Raw genomic sequence first — 19613 nt, 5'->3', positions numbered from 1 at the left:
CTGGCTGTAGTGCTATCTCTGTCACTCTTAACTATATGCGCTAAGCGCATATAGCAATAAGAGCGTCAGTTTGATACTAAAACAAAACACAAATTTTACATTTTTTTTATTGTCCGCTTTTTCTTCCTGTGCTAGCACACACGCCTCTGTCACTTAATTTACAGTTATCTCAACAATTTATTCTGACTTATATAAAACAATAGGTAGCTATAACTAATCCCGCTACACAGTGTGTTTCCGCTTGGCCGAGGGCCGGTCGAACACCTGTTTGAGGCCGCCCCTCGCGCCGGCGAGGCGCGCGGCGGCCGCGTCGCCGCTCCACGCCGAGTCGAACTCCGTGGTGTCCTGGTCCACCAGGTGCGTGTACTTGGTGCGGCCGGACCTACCGAACTTCTTCACTTGCATCACCTGGAACACATCACCATCATTAGCCTTAAGCTTTGGATTCCTCCGAAAACGGTGCCGTCATATTACGGCCGCTATATAGCGTTGACTGACGTCACTAGAACGTTGTCTATGTAAACAAGATGGCGCGGTTTCCTAGACGGCGTTACGTTACGTTGATTGTCAACGTAACGTAAGATGACGGCCGTCATGACGGTGTCGATAGTTTCGTGAACGTTTTATTAGATAGCGGTGACGCCATTTTTAATAAATGACACGAGATTTGAATAAATGATTCCGTACTACGATTACTTTCCTCTTCTGATGATATTTCATCCTCCAAGTAAATTATAGATGATCAAGCAAATCTTGTCAGTAGAAAAAGGCGCGAAATTCAAATTTTCTATGGGACGTTATCCCATCGCGCCTACATTTTTCAAATTTGCCGCTTTGACCTTGGTGGATGACGGTGTGTTATGACGCCGTGGTACTTTCCACATGTCGCCACCGTAAAGACGGTCGTCTTTTGCGGCCGCTATATGACGGCCGTCATATGACGGCACCGTTTTCGGAGGAATCCAAAGCTTTAGCGTCCATGGCAGACGGTTTATGGTGTAAAACCGGAGAGACATCCCATTACACCGCCCGGGACGGACTTAAGAGCCAACACGAGTGGTCATTTCTCCATACAAACGTACTCGACTGATTCCTCCGTGTGTTTTGAAGCTAGAGCAATGATTGTTTCAACACAGATTAATATTGTCAATATCTGTGTCGGACCGTTTTGCTCTTTTGGATATTTTTGTTTTTTAAGGCGCTAGAGCCCTTCAAAAATGGCAAAAACGGCCTAATTGACTATGCCGCAATGAGAGGCGTGGTATTCAAAACTGATATCAATTAGCCAAAAATGCAAAACGGTCCGACACAGATAATTTCATAATCATTTAGATTTCCAGATTTGGTTACGATTGGTTAAGTTTTGGAGGAGGAAACGGTCGAGTACGAAAGATCGATTAATGAGATTTTTACGCAGAATTTTTCGCCTTGTCTTTATCGCACTAGTTTTAGGAGCCGCTTCCGTTAGCGAGACGGGTATATTTACCTAAAATATTTAAATCTCAGCTCCTATTTCGTCTTAAGGAAAGGCTGGCATGCCCAGCACCTGCATTACCCTCTCGGCTTCACTGTCTTATCCCACAGGAAAAGCGAGCCAATACGTGTGGAAATAGGTTGGCTGCAGGAATCTGCTTATTTCAGGTGATTATTTTGTGATATATCCATCATTATTATATTTATAGTATGTATTTTATAAATATGTGGTAGTTTATATATATTTTATTTATTTATGTAATTTATAAGTATAGTTTGCTTTTTTTAACTCACTCAATATATTTTCTCTCTCTGCACCAATTGAAGGTATCTCTGTTTGGCCCTATGGTTGACTGGTAGAGAATGCCATTTGGCATTAAGTCCGCCATTTGTACATTGTTGTATATATTTTGTGCAATAAAGTTTAAATAAATAAATAAATATATTTTAGTTGTATTGTTTAAGGCTTCGTCATGCCAAAGAGAATTTGAAATAGAGGCGTATTGTTATATATTTTCAAGCGATGGCGCCATGCCGTTGGCCTATACTCGTGTAGATGGTGCCACTTTTTGATATTTAACCAATTTAACTCATATCAGTGAAAGGATAAGGATCAAAGTCTAATGAATAAAAATGTAATCATTGTCGTTGATGAAAGCCGGGCGTTCAATGGGTTAATGTAAAATATTAAAACAGTGATAGTTAATGTTGAATATATTTTATCACTTACCTTAGGTAAAACAGTCTTGTCAAAGTGATCGTCCAATGTTGCCCCCGAAAAGTCTTGTTTGAATACATCTTCTTCTTTGTCCAAATAGAAGGCACCTCTGTGAAATAATAGTACATTATTGTCGAGGTTCGGAAGTAGCTACTTGCAGGCTGAGGATTCGTTTTAAACGGACGACCTTGGGAGTCCGTTTAATTGAATCCGAAGCCAGCAAGTAGCCTTCCAGCCGAGTCATATATAGTGCTTTTCTCAAAAATGGTGCAAGAAATAAAAATATTTTACAGAAGCAACGTTCTAATTTTCAAAGAAAAAAGTAAAACCATTATAAAGATTTGCTTTCCGCCATTTTCTGCTGAAAATACGCCAACGTATTTGAGACACCTATAGTCGCGGTACCAACATTATAATAATAAGTGCTGATCATCTGTTTGGCTGTATAATGGACCTATGCCTTCATTTGATATGGCCATTTAAAGTTTTAAAAAGTTTGGAACTCGTTAAATAATGGAATTTGTATGCAACATTGCAGTCCCGAAATCGAGACTGCAATGTTTTTAACTTTTTAATTTTTTGAATGACAATGAACTACGCACTTCGTGACCTATTTTTTAACCGGCAACGTCGACTTTGCCGTCCATTTTTGAGAAAAACAATATTACTTAACCTTTTTGATGCCAATGACCGATATATCCGCACCGTAGGTTCAACGCCAAAGACCGATTAATCGGTCACAGAGCAACATAGACCTACATGCAAATGAATAAAGTTCAATCAGTTTTAACACTTCGGTGACTTGGCGTCAGCGTGACAGCTTTTGTGTTTGACACGGTGTCGAAAAGGTTAACAATGTGAACGTACCTGTGATAATACTTCTGTAGGAACTTGTATTTGCCCTTGACGGACTTGTTGGTGACCACTTTGGGGTTCAGCCTCTGTTCCACGCGCCGCTCTTCCTCAGTCATGTTGCGCATGCGCTCGATGGACAACAACTCCTTTTCGGCACTGTAAACAGATTGACATATATTTAACTAGTGGCTCTGTGAGCTGTAGACCTCGCGAGCATAGCTTATTGGGACCGTGCACGATGACAGCGCCACACAGCGGTTTGATCAATCAACAATACAAAGAGTTTAATTTATTAAAAAAAAATACGAAGTTTAAGTGAAAAAAAAAATACAAAAAGTTATGTCTTACTGGGGATCGAACCCAGACTTTCTGTGTGCAAACAAAAAAAGCGATTGTTTACAAAATGCGCCATGATAGTTCTTAGCTAAGCTGACGAAATTCGGCTACTCATTCTCGAGTACAAACTAAATATCTAAATACCGCCTAAACCATTGCTATTTTTTCCTGCATTTTTTGCCATTTACTATGTAAATATTTCTCAAAAAGAAAATACTCTTATGATATCGATACGACTATTTGTTTAAGCGCGAGGTACACAACTCCTCCATTTTTGAAAATTTCCAAAAACGGGATCGACAAAAAAAAATTATTTACTCATAGAATCTGGTCACAAAATTTCACAAGAATCGGTTGAGAATTGTGACCTGTAGAGGAGAACATCCGGACATACAAAAGCAAAATGCCCGAGTCAAAACGTAGACCTTCGCTACGCTTCGGTCAATTATAGTTGGTCAAACAAACCAATTTGTTAGTAAATAAGAAGAAAAAAAGTATACGGTGCTAGTACTAGTACTTCTAAATATGTCAGTTAATAATAAATAACGTTTAGAATTACAGTTTTAAAATTAAAATCGGATTTTGGTAATGGACGCGATACAGAGTAGGTACTAAATTTATTTGTTAGAAAAATATCAACCCTAGCGTCATTTCGCCGGCGGCGTATGCGGTCAATGACCCGCCATTAAGGCACGGAGCCGGGTTTTTCTTCATACAATAAATACCGGTATTTATTGTATGAAGAAGCTATCTTATTCGTTCTTTGGTTTATTATTTAATTTTTAATCGGACAATCTAACACTACAAAGTTGTTATAGCAAGAGATCTAAGGTCCACCACCTTGCATTTTGGAGACAAAGCAAACCGCTTGGAACAGGTGTTCCTGGGGGTGATCTGAGCTGATTTACCCCGGTTGCCGAGAGGTCCCCCCCAGCAGGTGGGCAGGGGAGGGGGGGCAAAAGTGCCTCCGGCGCGCATCACTCTAAATTTTATATCTGCATACATCTAGCAACTATATCAAGTTTGGTGTCTTTTTCGTATAATTCGAGGATGGAGAATTCATTTCTGTGACTAAACTTTCACTCACCCATACAAAAAAATCGAGAAATTCAAAATTCAAAAAAAATCTTTACACTTTTTTTTTGAAAATCCTCTACAAAATTAAAACTACGAGGATTTGCTCTACAAAAAAAATACCTGTCAATAGCCTAGTTATCCTTATATATAGAATAGTAAACTTCTCAATCATTTTTCTTTTATAACTCTGTAAAAAAAAATATTTATGTCGCGCGGCGTACCTGCATTGTAAGAGCAGTATGCAGCTTTTAGGATTTTTAAGTATGTTTTGATGGTTTCTTATAAGTTATTATGCTTCTTTTTGTAGATTACATTAATATATTACTTCTGGACGTGATATATATGCAAATATAAATGAAATATATAAATAATAATAATAAGTGGCAGCACAATTCCAACAAGCCCTCGAGCTTGGGTCTCTCCCACCTTCCTTAACAACTGGTGTCACCTTCCTGCTCTTCAAGTCCGGTAGTACCACGGAAGCAAAAAACTACAGACCCATCACATGCTTGCCTACACTCTACAAGCTCCTTACATCCATTTTGAGAGCAAAAATCAATGCGCACATTGTCGCAAACAATATTTTGGCTTCCGCTCAAAATGGATGTAGGGTTGGGTCCCGTGGTACTAAAGAGCTCCTCCTCATAGACATGACCATATGCCAACAAATCCGGCGGAACAAGGGGGCCCTCTCAGCCGCTTGGATTGACTATAAGAAGGCCTATGATTCGGTGCCTCATTCATGGCTGGGGAGGGACTTAGAGCTGTATAAAGTTGATGAAGCTTTGAGAGCCTTCCTAAGCGCGTGTATGAGGCAGTGGACCACAGTCCTTCGTCAACCAGGAGGCGGGGATGACCCCTCTGGCCCGCAGGATTGAGCGAGGAATCTTTCAGGGTGATAGTCCAGAGGATAACCAGCAGGATAAGCGGGATTGTGTGGCCATTTTGCTGCCACAACTTCATGCTTTATTATTCTTGCATTTATATTTAGGTATATTTTTATTTATAGCGTATAATAGTATTTTTTAATATATTCATTTATTTTATATTTATATGTCAGATAACGAAAACGAATCCTTTTATTCTGCTAGCGATGATAGTTCTATGTTCCATTCTGTATGTTCCCCTGATAATTCTTTTACACTGGGTACTCTTGTGGCTCGCGAATTTCATAACTCTCGTCATTTCAACGTGTGTCACATTAACGCCCAGAGTATCCCCTCTCACTATAATGAGCTTTTAAACAGTTTTCAAAGCGAATGTGTGCATGCTATTCTTGTTTCGGAGAGCTGGTTGAAACCCTCCCTAAACTCAACGTCTTATGCCCTGCCGGGTTATGCTTTAATCAGAAATGACCGGACTGGCAAGGGTGGTGGTGGTGTCGCCATTTATCTCAGAAGTTCCATTCCGTACAAAATTCTATCTGTAACTCGTTCGCTGTACTCTGGCAAAGCGGAATGGATATTTCTAGAGATAAATGTCAAAGGGGTTAAAGCCGTTTTGGGCGTAGTTTACTGTCCCCCTACCATTGATTACTTCTCTGACCTGGAGCACATTCTCGAGTCCCTGAGCGCAGATTACACACATCACCTGATCATGGGTGATTTAAACACTGACCTTTGCAAAGACACTCCACAATCGCGTAAATTGAAATCAATGCTTCATTCAGTTAGTTTTTCTGTACTACCCCTAGCTCCTACCCATCATACTGTCTCTTCTGACACCTGGTTGGATGTCATTCTTACTTCATCTCCTGGTCTTATCGCAAAACAGGGTCAGCTCTTAGCACCTGGATTTTCACACCATGATCTCATATTTGCTTCGTATAAAATCAAGCCACCCAAATGTAAACCTGTACTGATAAACATACGAAGTTTTGCTAAGGTTGACTCTGCTGCTCTTTTAAAGGACGCCGCGTCTATTGACTGGTCACCTGTGCTCTCGGCCTCAACAGCTGACGCCAAGGTTTCTCTTTTTAACGCTGCTACTCTGAAACTTTTTGATAAACATGCACCCGTTCACACCGTGCGAGTCAAGCGGCCACCGGCCCCTTGGATCACCGAGAGTGTCCGTCTGGCTATGAGGAAGAGGAACCGAGCTTTTGGTCTCTTTAAGCGTGCTCGTACTGGCGAGAACTGGAAACTTTTTAAGATTGCCCGTAATCGCTGCAACCAGGTGGTGCGTACAGCGAAGCGACGGTTTATTCATGACAATGTGTCCTCCTCGTCTATGGCCGATGTATGGAAGTTTATCAAGTCACTTGGTCTGGGAAAACCTGCTAATGGGTTCAGTAATGATAATTTCTCACCTAATGATCTCAACAGACACTTCTCTTCTGCTGCAACTCTTGACAATCGGATTAAGGCTACCACTCTCTCTAACATTTCGTCTCTTTCTTCCCCTATCAAAGATTTTTTCTCATTTTCTCCCGTTTCTGTCTCTGATATAAAGACCATAATTACAGCCATCAAGTCTAAAGCCGTGGGTTGGGATGGTGTCAGCCGTTTTATGATTATTTCAGTTCTCGACTGTGTGCTTCCTGCAATAGCTGATATCATCAACTGCTCACTGGCCAATGGCGAATTTCCTTCCCTTTGGTGTAAGGCTTTTGTTATTCCACTGCCCAAAGTTAGCAATCCCTCCACTCTTAGCAATTTCCGACCAATCTCTATCCTCCCTTTTCTCTCTAAGATAGCTGAAGCGGTGGCTCACAAGCAACTGTCCCGTTTTATTCACTCCCATAACTTGTTGAGCCCCTTACAGTCAGGTTTCCGTCCTAGTCACAGCACTTGCACTGCGCTTCTTAAGGTGACGGAAGACATCAGACAGGGCATGGAGAACCAAATGGTCACGATACTTGTTTTAATAGATTTCTCCAACGCATTTAATACCGTTGACCATGATATCCTCCTTGCCCTGCTCAAGCATCTGAATGTGTCTCCGACAGCCCTTAACTGGTTCGCGACTTATCTGGGTGGTCGCCAACAAGCGGTTAGGCTTGACAAGTCTCTATCTGATTGGTGTGATCTTGCGACTGGCGTGCCTCAAGGCGGAATTTTGTCTCCGCTCCTTTTTTCCACTTTCATAAATTTTATCACTCCTGGCCTTCGTTGTTCCCACCACCTGTATGCCGACGATCTGCAGCTTTACGACCAGTGTGAAGTGACTAATATTTCGAGTTCGATTGATAGGCTCAATCTGGACCTATTGCACATCCAACAGTGGTCTGAGCAGTATGGCCTTTTTGTGAACCCGTCTAAGTGCCAATCTATCGTTATTGGTAGTTCTCGACAGGTCGCCAGACTGGATTTTGACACTATTGCACCAGTAAACTTTAACGGTTCACCAATACTATTTAGTCACAGTGTTAAGGACCTAGGCATTATGCTCGACAGTTCGTTGGATTGGAGAGCGCAGGTTTCTGAGGTCAGCCGAAAAGTTATGGGTTCTCTTCATTCACTAAACAAGCTAAAGCACTTTTTGCCCATTAAGACTAAAATTCTCCTTATAAACACTCTAATTCTACCTATAATTGATTATGGTGATGTGTGTTATCCGGACCTATCTGAAGAACTTCTCAATAAGTTGGATCGCCTTCTCAATAACTGCATTCGTTTCATTTTTTGCCTGCGTAAGTACGATCATGTCTCTGCGTACCGCTCCCAGCTTGGCTGGCTTCCCATCCGTCAACGACGCAGTGTTCGCATGCTTTGCTCTCTATACTCTGTCCTAAACGATCCACTCTCTCCTGTATACCTCAAGTCCCTCTTTCAATACTACGGCGTTTCTCGCGACCGTCAGCTTCGCTCTTCTGGCAATATGTCTTTATCCATCCCTCCACATCGTACTGGCTTCATGTCAGATTCGTTCTGCGTGCAGGTAGCGCGCCTTTGGAACCGACTCCCCCTTAGTATTAAAAATGCCCCAAACAAGTTCGCTTTTAAGAAATCGGTACGTGCTTTCTTTGCTGCTAGAATGAAGGATTCCTAGTTTTAGTTATATAATTTATATATTTTATTGTATATATTTAAATTGTTAGGTATATGTATTTATATTATATGTATCGTGTATATTATGTGTGTAAAATTTTTTAAATTAGCTTTGCGGTTTATATTAAATTTTGTTAGTAGTAGTAGCAGTTGCACCGCCCACAATCTCTCTGCTTTGCCTTAAGGTTGACTGGTAGAGAATGCTTTTGGCATTAAGTCCGCCTTTTGTACGATAAGTTTTTCTTTTGTGCAATAAAGTTTAAATAAATAAATAAATAGTCTGAGTCCCCTGTGGTTCTGCCTAGCTCTGAATCTCCTCATGAACCTCACCCTGCTGAAAGATTTGGGACTAGGTTGCCGGCTTCGGTGAGGGAATGAATGAAGGGTGAAGTCATTTCTCACCTTTTGTACATGGATGACCTCAAATTATTAGTGATGGGTAGGACATCAATTTAAAATGAGTTTGTATGAGTACCTCATTTTATAAAATGAGGTGTTACAATGTCTTACTTCAAATGAGGTGAGGTACTAGCATATTTTCAGCATCGACTATTCCATTAATTCCAACAGCGACAATTTTTTTATGGAAGGTTTATGTATAATTTGTTAACCCGTGCGAAGCCGGGGCGGGTCGCTAGTTATTATATAGAAGTGACTAACTTACCACCTCAGATTAATGTGATGCGCGCGAGTAAATGAGTAAAATGAATAGAGGAGTGAAGTAAGACATTTTTGCGGTACGAAGTACTGCGACAAATTAACAAAATGAGTGGTACAAATGAGGTGCCTCACGAGTAGTGATGGGTAGGACATCCATTTAAAATGAGTTTGTATGAGTACCTCATTTTCTAAAATGAGGTGTTACAATGTCTTACTTCAAATGAGGTGAGGTACTAGCATATTTTCAGCGTCGACTATTCCATTAATTCCAACGGCGACAAAAATATTTAATGTATATACATATTTATGTATTCATCACTTCCTTTATAAATAAATAAATAGTAACATTTAATTGGAGTGCAATTCTGGAGGTTAAGAATAGAACTTTTAGGAGAAAGATAATTTTAGAATCAAGTAAAATGAATAGAGGAGTGAAGTAAGACATTTTTGCGGTCCGAAGTACTGCGACAAATTAACAAAATGAGTGGTACAAATGAGGTGCCTCACGAGTGAGCGACTCAACACTACAAATTATTTGCACAAAATAGCCAAGACTTGTTGGACCTACTGAAAACTACCGAAGTCTTCAGTAGTGCCATCAACATGGAGTTTGGTGTCGATAAATGTGCGGTTATACATGTAGAGCGGGGTAGGGTTGTAAATTCAACAAATTTACAACTCTCTGAGACAATGGCTTTCAGATCTATCTCTGAATCAGAAACCTATAAATACCTTGGTATGTCACAGTTTCTGGGTATTGAGGACGAGGGTATTAGACGGTCGGTGAAGGAGCGCTTTTTCAGTCGGCTCACAAAAGTCCTTAACAGTCTTTTGTCAGGAGGCAACAAAGTGCGTGCCTTCAACGCCTGGGTAATGCCCCTACTCACATACTCCTTTGGCATACTAAGGTGGACTCAGACCGAACTGGACGCCCTAGATCGGAGGGTCCGATCACTGCTCACCATGCATCGCATGCTACACCCACGCTCGTCAGTTATGAGATTGTACATCCCACGGAAGTGTGGAGGCCGAGGCTTCCTAAACGCTAAGGATCTCCACAACCGCCAGGTGTACAATCTCAGGAATTATTTCCTTAACAACGAGTGTGGGATGCATCGTGTTGTGGTGGCAGTAGACAGGAACCTCACGCCGCTCTCCTTGGCAAACGAGAACTGGCGCAAACCTGTGGTACTAAGTACTGCGGATCGCAAGGCGGCATGGGAGAGTAAGGTGCTACACGGGCGGTTCTACAAGGCCCTCACGGGACCCGATGTGGACCTGCTCGGGTCGGTGAACTGGTTACGATTCGGGGATCTCTTCGGAGAAACCGAGGGTTTTGCCTGTGCAATTGCGGACGAAGTAATGATGACGAACAACTATCGGAAATATATCCTGAAGGACGGTACGGTCGACATTTGTGGGGCATGCCGCCGTCCCGAAGAGTCACTCAGGCATATAATTTCCAGTTGTTCTCATCTTGCTAACGGGGAGTACTTGCACAGACATAATCTGTGCAAGCTCGTAGCCAGGATTATTCACCAGCAACTTGCTCTTCTATATGGTCTTGTGGACCGCGAAGTACAGTACTACAAGTATTTACCTGCGCCTGTTGTCGAGAATGGTCGTGCCACGCTCTATTGGGATCGATCTATCATCACTGACAGGACTATTGTAGCCAATAAGCCTGACATTGTGATAATAGATCGATCGCAATGTCGGGCCGTGCTCGTTGACATCACCATCCCCCATGATGAGAATCTCGTGAAGGCCGAGAAGGACAAGTCCAGTAAGTACTTGGCTCACGAGATAACCGCCATGTGGGATGTTGATTCGACGATCATTGTCCCGATAGTCGTTTCAGTGAACGGTCTAATAGCGAAGAGTCTCGACCAACATCTTGAGAGACTCTCGCTAGGTGGTTGGATCAAGGGCCAGAAGGCGCCAGATGCAGAAGGCGGTGATCTTGGAAACGGCGCGGATAGTCCGCCAGTTCCTCTCTCTGCGGCCCTGACCACCGGCAGCTTGGGCCTTGTCATAAAATGTGTGTAATAAAATGCTTTATTGCACACTACAAAAGAAATGTTACAAAAGTATGAACAGGTACAAAAATGTAGGTAACAACAGGCGGACTTATCGCTAAATAGCGATCTCTTCCAGACAACCTTCAGATAGTGAGACGGCGGAAAAGATTCAAGTTAACGGAAGTTAAATAGAGATGTTGGGAACTAATACCAACGGTCCCTGAGCGCGAGCGCCGCTGCACTGCACCGCATTCACCTCCGTTTAGATACCTACACTACACGCAAATTTAGTATAATTTTTATGTATACATAGATAAGTATCTCAAAAGACGTAGAAGATAAAAGGTCACAATAACTAAATAAAAAATTGATCTGTCGTGAAACTATCCAGTAGGTAGACAACTCATTCTGCATAGGATAATCCAATATTCAGTTATATCGTACTTATTGTAAATTCCTTTATTGTTTTAAATATTTACTTTCTGTACCTACTTGCGTTATGCTGAATAATGTTTTGAAGTAAATGCGTGTCTAAACTAAATGCGTGTAGGTATACCTACTTCAGCACGGTCCGCCGTGCGACACAAAACATTTTTTTAAATACAATTATTAGTTAAAAATGGTTGATAAGTTTATTATTCTATATAGTAGAATAACTGGGCTATTCACATGTATTTTTTTTTAGAGCAGATCCTCATAGTTTTAATTATGTAGAGGATTTTCAAAAAAAAAAGTGTAAAGATTTTTTTTTTATTTTGAATTTCTCGATTTTTTTGTATGGGTGAGTGAAAGTTTAGTCACAGAAATGAATTCTCCATCCTCAAATTATACGAAAAAGACACCAAACTTGATATAGTTGCTAGATGTATGCAGATATAAAATTTAGAGTGAGGCGCGCCGGAGGCACTTTCCCTCCCCCTCCCCTGCCCACCTGCTGGGGGGGACCTCTCGGCAACCGGGCGAAATTAGCTCAGATCACCCCCAGGAACACCTGTTCCAAGCGGTTTGCTTTGTCTCCAAAATGCAAGGTCCCCTTAGAAAACGGGATCTTAGATCTAGTACTATTACCAAATACATAATTCAGTCCTACGTAAACAGCAAAAAATAATTTAAAATATTGTTTTTTACGAGTTTTACAAAAAAAAAACGGTTCCGAGCCCTGCCCGCCATGTATTCCCTTTTCAATGAGAGATATCCGTTTTGTCAATATCTGTTAATTTGAATCATAGAGAAAAAAATACATAGATTGCTCACTCCATACATCAGTTTTAGTACCAAAAAGACTATTAGCATCTAGCATCGAGTAGCGGAACTATCAGTACTGCTACTTGACAATAGATGTAGCACCGACCGGAAAGTCTTATCTCAACAGCATACGACTTTCCGGTCGGTGCTACATCTATTGTCAAGTAGCAGTACTGATAGTTCCGCTACTCGATGCTAGATGTAGACACTGAAATTAATAGTCTAACTGATGTATGGAGTGAGCACTCTTGTCTTACTATATTTCTCTATGATTTGAATAGTATAATTAATGCCAAAGTGGGGCATAGACAAAAAAAAGCGGCCAAGTGCGAGTCGGACTCGCCCATGAAGGGTTCCGTATTTAGGCGATTTATGAGGTATAAAAAAAAAACTACTTACTAGATCTCGTTCAAACCAATTTTCGGTGGAAGTTTACATGGTAATGTACATCATATATTGTTTTTAGTTTTATCATTCTCTTATTTTAGAAGTTACAGGGGGGGGGGACACACATTTTACCACTTTGGAAGTGTCTCTCGCGCAAACTATTCAGTTTAGAAAAAAATGATATTAGAAACCTCAATATAATTTTTGAAGACCTATCCATATATACCCCACACGTATGGGTTTGATGAAAAAAAAATTTTTGAGTTTCAGTTCGAAGTATGGGGAACCCCAAAAATTTATTGTTTTTTTTCTATTTTTGTGTGAAAATCTTAATGCGGTTCACAGAATACATCTACTTACCAAGTTTCAACAGTATAGTTCTTATAGTTTCGGAGAAAAGTGGCTGTGACATACGGACGGACAGACAGACGGACAGACAGACAGACAGACAGACATGATCACATGACGAATCTATAAGGGTTCCGTTTTTTGCCATTTGGCTACGGAACCCTAAAAATAACGAAATACTTACGCCTCTCTTTCCTCCTTGTCTCGTTTTATCCGCTTCAACTCGCGCAGTTTCCACGCCTCATATTCTACCTCGTCGTTTTCATCATCGGTACATACGTCATTTATATTACCCTCCTTTTGCTCGCCCTGAAAAATTTTACCTAAACTTTATACAACATCATCTTCCTAGCGTTATCCCGGCATTTTGCCACGGCTCATGGGAGCCTGGGGTCCGCTTGACAACTAATCCCATGATTTGACGTAGGCACTAGTTTTTACGAAAGCGACTGCCATCTGACCTTCCAACCCAGAGGGGAAACTAGGCCTTATTGGGATTAGTCCGGTTTCCTCACGATGTTTTCCTTCACCGAAAAGCAACTGGTAAATATCAAATGATATTTCGTACATAAGTTCCGAAAAACTCATTGGTACGAGCCGGGGTTTGCACCCGCGACCTCCGGATTGAAAGTCGCACGCTCTTACCGCTAGGCCACCAGCGCTTTTTCTAAACTTTATACAACGTGTCCCAAAATTCAACGATAAGCTGGCACCAGAAGACGGACCTGCTCTTGACTACTCGAGGAAAAAAAACCGGCCAAGTGCGAGTCGGACTCGCGCACGGAGGGTTCAGCACCATCAACAAAAAATAGAGCAAAACAAGCAAAAAACGGTCACCCATCCAAGTACTGACCCCGCCCGTCGTTGCTTAACTTCGGTCAAAAATCACGTTTGTTGTATGGGAGCCCCACTTAAATCTTTATTTTATTCTGTTTTTAGTATTTGTTGTTATAGCGGCAACAGAAATACATCATCTGTGAAAATTTCAAATGTCTAGCTATCACGGTTCGTGAGATACAGCCTGGTGACAGACGGACGGACGGACGGACAGCGGAGTCTTAGTAATAGGGTCCCGTTTTTACCCTTTGGGTACGGAACCCTAAAAAGATAACGGCCCTATCTATCGACATTGTAAGTGATTGTTCTAGTGACGTAACCCGGTTAGTTCACAGACGTCTTTTATAATGGACAAATGCAAAATGGTTTTGTTTTATAAAATTTACGTTTTTATCAGTGACTACTTTTTTTCAATGTACAACGGGTGAATAAACTTTTTCTTGTTACTCGTTGCCATAATGGTTACGTTCTCCTAGGTCACTCTTTAAAACCTGATTTTTAGGTATTTAAATTCACCAAACACGCTTTTTTGTGATACTTATAAACCCTTTCCATTTAGGGTCGTCTACCAAGCGTGTCAGAAAAAGGTGGTGTACAATGACTTCTAACAAACTATGCTACTATTACTATTAAATTGGCTGACCGGACAGAATAGGGTGGATCAACTGTTTCTTGTTGTTATTCTGTCCGGTCAGCCAAGAGACAATAGTAGCATAGTTTGTTAGAAGACATTGTACACCACCTTCTTCTGACACGCTTGGTAGACGACCCTCAATGGAAAGGGTTTATAAGTATCACAAAAAAGCGTGTTTGGTGAATTTAAATGCCTAAAAATCAGGTTTTAAAGAGTGACCCAGGAGAACGTAACCATGGCAACGAGTGACAAGAAAAAGTTGATTCACCCAATAACAACAAGAAATAGTTGATCCACCCGTGTAAATTACAATTGTCAGGATTTAGGCATACTACCCATCACGCAAAATAGGCGCAATAATATAACGTCGAGTTGCGGAAACCAAGCCCGCGAATACCTATAACCTATAACCTATAAGCATACTAAATATTAATAACTAAAATGACAAAAAACTTATAACTAATACCTGTGTACTCCGCTGCTCGGATCGGATTGTGTCCTCAACTAACTTCAACGCTTCCCGTCTCTTTTCCTCCTTCTCCTTGCGAGCCTCCGACTCTTCCTTCTTCTGCTGTTTCGCTTTGCGCTCTCGCTCTGCCACCGTCATTCTGTCTGACGCTCTGACGAACACCGGTTTCACTCTTGGCCCTGAACAAGAAAAATGTTTGAAACACGTGTTTCACTCCGTACCGAGCGTCATCAGGAGCTTGCGTCAACGGTAACTTAAAACACGTGAGTGACCCGTTTTTAATATATTTAATATGTCTTGTGTCTCACGGAAGTTTTGTTATTAAAATTGATAATTTATTTGGTTCAGAAACGCGTCACTTTTCAGGATTGCCATAAAACAAACCTAACCTAACCTATCTATAGGATAACCTTACGAAAATCCTGTAAAGTTAACGGTTTCAGTTTTATGACTAATGATCAGTGATCGGGGATTTCTATGCCACACCGCGGGATATCAAGTCGAAATGGTAATATCACAGACAATCCAACCTCTAGACATAGCATAGTCGCGCTACCCCCTCTGCCACGCATACGGTAGCGTTACTCCATCTTCGAGTCAATCCCGTGCCGTGATTGGTCCGTGTCTTTGAACGGACCAATCACGGCACGGGATTCGCTCACCTCGTCCCCCCGCACCCCCGTATTTTTGGCAGCATCGGTTTCATGAAAGAATTGGCCTACGCTCAGTCTAGAGGTTGGATTGTCAGTGGGTAATATGGATACGCCACTTGGCCCGCGATAGGAACAAAACTGTTCGAAAAGTAAACGCTATTTCGGTGTTGGTAATTCGTTTATAAAATAAAGGACTGTAAAAACATGGGTCTTGACTCGGTCGTTGAAAGGCAATGCAAAACTAATAAGGTAATGCGAGCTTAGTGGTTTTATTGATATGTTCAATTGATCTGTAATCAAATTTTCAGTTATTAATATTAATAATATATGCAATGCATGATTAATTGATTAACAGTAACATGCCAAAACACTCTCCTATATCGCACACGAATCCCGGATTCCCACGGCATATCCATACTAGCATAATGATTGAGGTCATTCACCCCAAGTGGCATAGAAATCCCCGATCACTGCTAATGATAATATGACAAACAATACATTATATATTAACATAGTTTTTAACATAGTTTTTAAGATTATACCTACTAATAACGCTATGGATCAATGATCTGAAATAAACGATTTTATTTTATTTATTTATTTTATTATTTATTTAAAAATGGGCCACAATATAATTGTATTTCAATTTTCAATAAAATTCCGGATAGTATCAAACTTGAACCAAGTGACAAATTATTTAAAAATAAATTAAAAGACATGTTAATTCACAAATGCTACTACACACTTGAGGAGTTTTTAAATGATGAAATGCTGACGGAGTAAAATAGCACAAATATGTACCTACTTAAAATACGTCAAACTTAATTTGTTGTGACATGGAATTTTGAATTATTGCATGAAATGTTAATGTATGGAATGTTATTTAATTTTATCTTTTATTTAATTTTACCATGTTATTATTATTTGACTATTTCTTTTTTACACACTGATTACGATAGATATGTTATGAAATGTTTTATAGGTATTAGATAGTAAGCTAAATATTGTGTGCCCTAACAGGGTGTCATGAATTGACCAACTTAACTGTATCATCTTATTATGTAATTTATGTTCATGACTATGCAATAAATGAAATATGAAATATGAAATATGAAATATTTTTTTATTATGACTTAAAACTTTATGGTAAACAAATGAAAATTAAAAAGACTGTATTACCAGTATCCTCTTCGCTGTCTGTGTACTCTGTGTCTGAGGAGCCACTTTCCTCTTTAATGCCATCCAGCATTTCCTCATCCTCTTCCCGGCCCAGAACTTCTCGCTCTGCCTCTCTGTAATTTCAATCATTATGCCGACAAACTATACATATACTATCTAAGTTTGTTTCATCTGTGATGTTTAATAGTCTTTATATGTAAAGTTCGTCACTCGTTATATTGTAATCTTTAGATAGTTTTTTCTTCTCTGATATTTTTCACTGTAGCTATAATATGGTGTTAATTAGTTTGTAATATTTCCGCTAAATTGTAAAACATGCTGTGTACACTTGTTTTGGATCTCGTGCTAGATTTAAGCCATAATGTACAATTGTATTACCCATGATATTGTACGATGTCTGTTTAGTGTACCTAATAAAGTAAAATAAAATAAAATATACGAAGTATCACCCTCAGTTCTGAGGGAACAACAAGATAGACACAGTAATAGTACAGTTCATGTTTAAAAAGCAATAGCCGCTAATTCTCGAGAGTATGCGCCACGTAAATATGTAATGTAACTAGCTATAGAGAAGGTTAAAATTATTTTGATACTATTAGTAACATGCTCGGCTTCAGCTATTGATGTGAATCCTACTAATATTTTAGACTAGCGATCCGCCCCGGCTTCGCACGGGTTAATTATTATTATTAAAATTTCTTTATTAAGATTTTATTTCTTTAATAAATTATACACAAACCTTCCTCAAGAATCACTCTATCGATAGGTGAAACCGCATGAAAATCCATTCAGTAGTTTGAGTTTATTGCGAACATACAAACACACAAACAGACAGACGCGGCGGGGGACTTTGTTTTATAAGGTGTAGTGATGTTGCATGTTTTCTCAGCTAAATTGATTTCGATGGGGTACGGAGTTGACATGTATGCATGTGACGTCCCCGCGCCTCAGTCCGCGCGTCCGCTGTATCCTGGCCTGCGCGCCAGTAATAAACGAGCTTCCATCGTACGCACTTGTTTCATTGCTATTAGTACATACCTATCAGGAGTACTTTGAGAGGTGGAGTTGTGACAGTTTACCTTGTAGGCAGAAGAAGTATCGGGAGAAGCTAAGTAACTCAATAAAAGTCATAGTTACTAACCTAGCCGCTAATTTAGCCTTAAGCGCCTGCCGCCGCCTTTCAATCTCCTCCTCATCCAGCTCGTCCTCGCTCTCCGAGCTGTCATGTTGCTCTTCAGCACTCGAGGCCGACTCTGCCTCTGGTTCGGCGTCGATGATCTCGGGCTTGTGTTCGGCGCGGCGGGGCGGCGACCGCGCGGCCACACGCAGACGGCGAAGACGCGGGTCGTCCACCTGGTGATGGTTTAAAACGTTTAAATATTACCAGGTCTGTATAAATACCAAAGCATCAGAACGCTGACGAAGGCGTGCGTTCTTGGTGTTGCGTTGACGCTCAAATGAGGCGTGCAGCGTTTGTTAAACAAATGAAAACCGGCCAAGTGCGAGTCGGACTCGCGCACGGAGGGTTCCGCACCATCAACAAAAAATAGAGTAAAACAAGCAAAAAAACGGTCACCCATCCAAGTACTGACCCCGACCGACGTTGCTTAACTTAGGTCAAAAATCACGTTTGTTGTATGGGAGCCCCAATTAAATCTTTATTTTAGTCTGTTTTTAGTATTTGTTGTTATAGCGGCAACAGAAATACATCATCTGTGAAAATTTCAACTGTCTAGCTATCACGGTTCGTGAGATACAGCCTGGTGACAGACGGACGGACGAACGGACAGCGGAGTCTTAGTAATAGGGTCCCGTTTTTACCCTTTGGGTACGGAACCCTAAAAATGTTTGCACACTGCATAAATGAATAAGAATTTTAATAACACCTGGTTCCAATTGGGTACTTTGACTATTCCAATTTATTTGATTCAGTTCAGACAAAGAAAGTTCACAAAATACCAAAGCCCTAATTGCTGTCAAATAAGGCTTAATTTTTATAGTCATAATTATTTAAGTTTTGTAAAGGATCATATTTATATGAAAAATACTGTAGGATTAGTGTCATATTCCAAATTTTATACATATTTACCTCTCCCTCAGAATCACTGTGATCATCTTTTCGACTGATCACTTGTGGCAATGTCTGCTGTCTCCGCTCTGGTCTCTGCTGCTCTATGAAGTCCTCAGTGTCAGACTCTTCCGAGGACGAGGCACCCTGAGCGTAGTCAGGTTTCTTACCAGATATGTACCTCTGTACCTTCACCTTTTGCATAGATATTTCACCTGAAGTTGATGAAGTATTATGGTTTAAAATCACATGAATAACTTAGGTATGATATGACTCATCTCTGTATAATAATTTAACAATTTTATACTTTAAATATATTTGATGTTTTGTGACTAGCATGTTGCTATGAAAACGTACCTTTTTCATTTCGAATTGGTACAGCTCCTGCAGTACTCTGAATACCCGTAGGCTGCGCGGGCAGCGCATTCATGCTGTTCATGCTCATGATGGAAATTAAGCTTACACTTGATAAAGAAGAATTACTTAATTTTAACAAAATTAAATTACAATAAAATACACAACGCTGTCCACACCACAGACATCAAATATCAAATCCCATCCCAAACCCAAACCTCAACCCCATTTGTCAACTCAAAATTGACAATTTGACTTGACGTTTGCTTCTATCTTGGCGCTTTTAACAATAACTCAAATATTTTCTACA

General features: G+C 40.5%; 1 protein-coding gene across 1 annotated transcript; it reads right to left on the bottom strand.

Annotated features, from left to right (window-relative positions):
- Positions 1-222: 222 nt before the first annotated feature.
- On the bottom strand, positions 223-19475 carry LOC134656258 (microfibrillar-associated protein 1). Its single transcript, XM_063511772.1, has 9 exons — positions 19307-19475; positions 18971-19164; positions 18023-18234; positions 16882-16994; positions 15047-15228; positions 13294-13418; positions 3059-3202; positions 2204-2300; positions 223-408 (listed from the first exon to the last, which is right to left on the bottom strand). The coding sequence occupies exons 1-9, from the start codon at positions 19392-19394 to the stop codon at positions 223-225; spliced, it is 1341 nt and encodes a 446-aa protein (XP_063367842.1). The 5' UTR covers positions 19395-19475.
- Between the last annotated feature and the right edge of the window lie 138 nt (positions 19476-19613).

This window comes from Cydia amplana, chromosome 18, assembly GCF_948474715.1.
Source record: "Cydia amplana chromosome 18, ilCydAmpl1.1, whole genome shotgun sequence".
NCBI classification, from domain to species: Eukaryota; Metazoa; Arthropoda; class Insecta; order Lepidoptera; family Tortricidae; genus Cydia; species Cydia amplana.
Note: the sequence above shows the minus strand (reverse complement) of the source record. Positions and strands in the feature narration are given on the sequence as shown.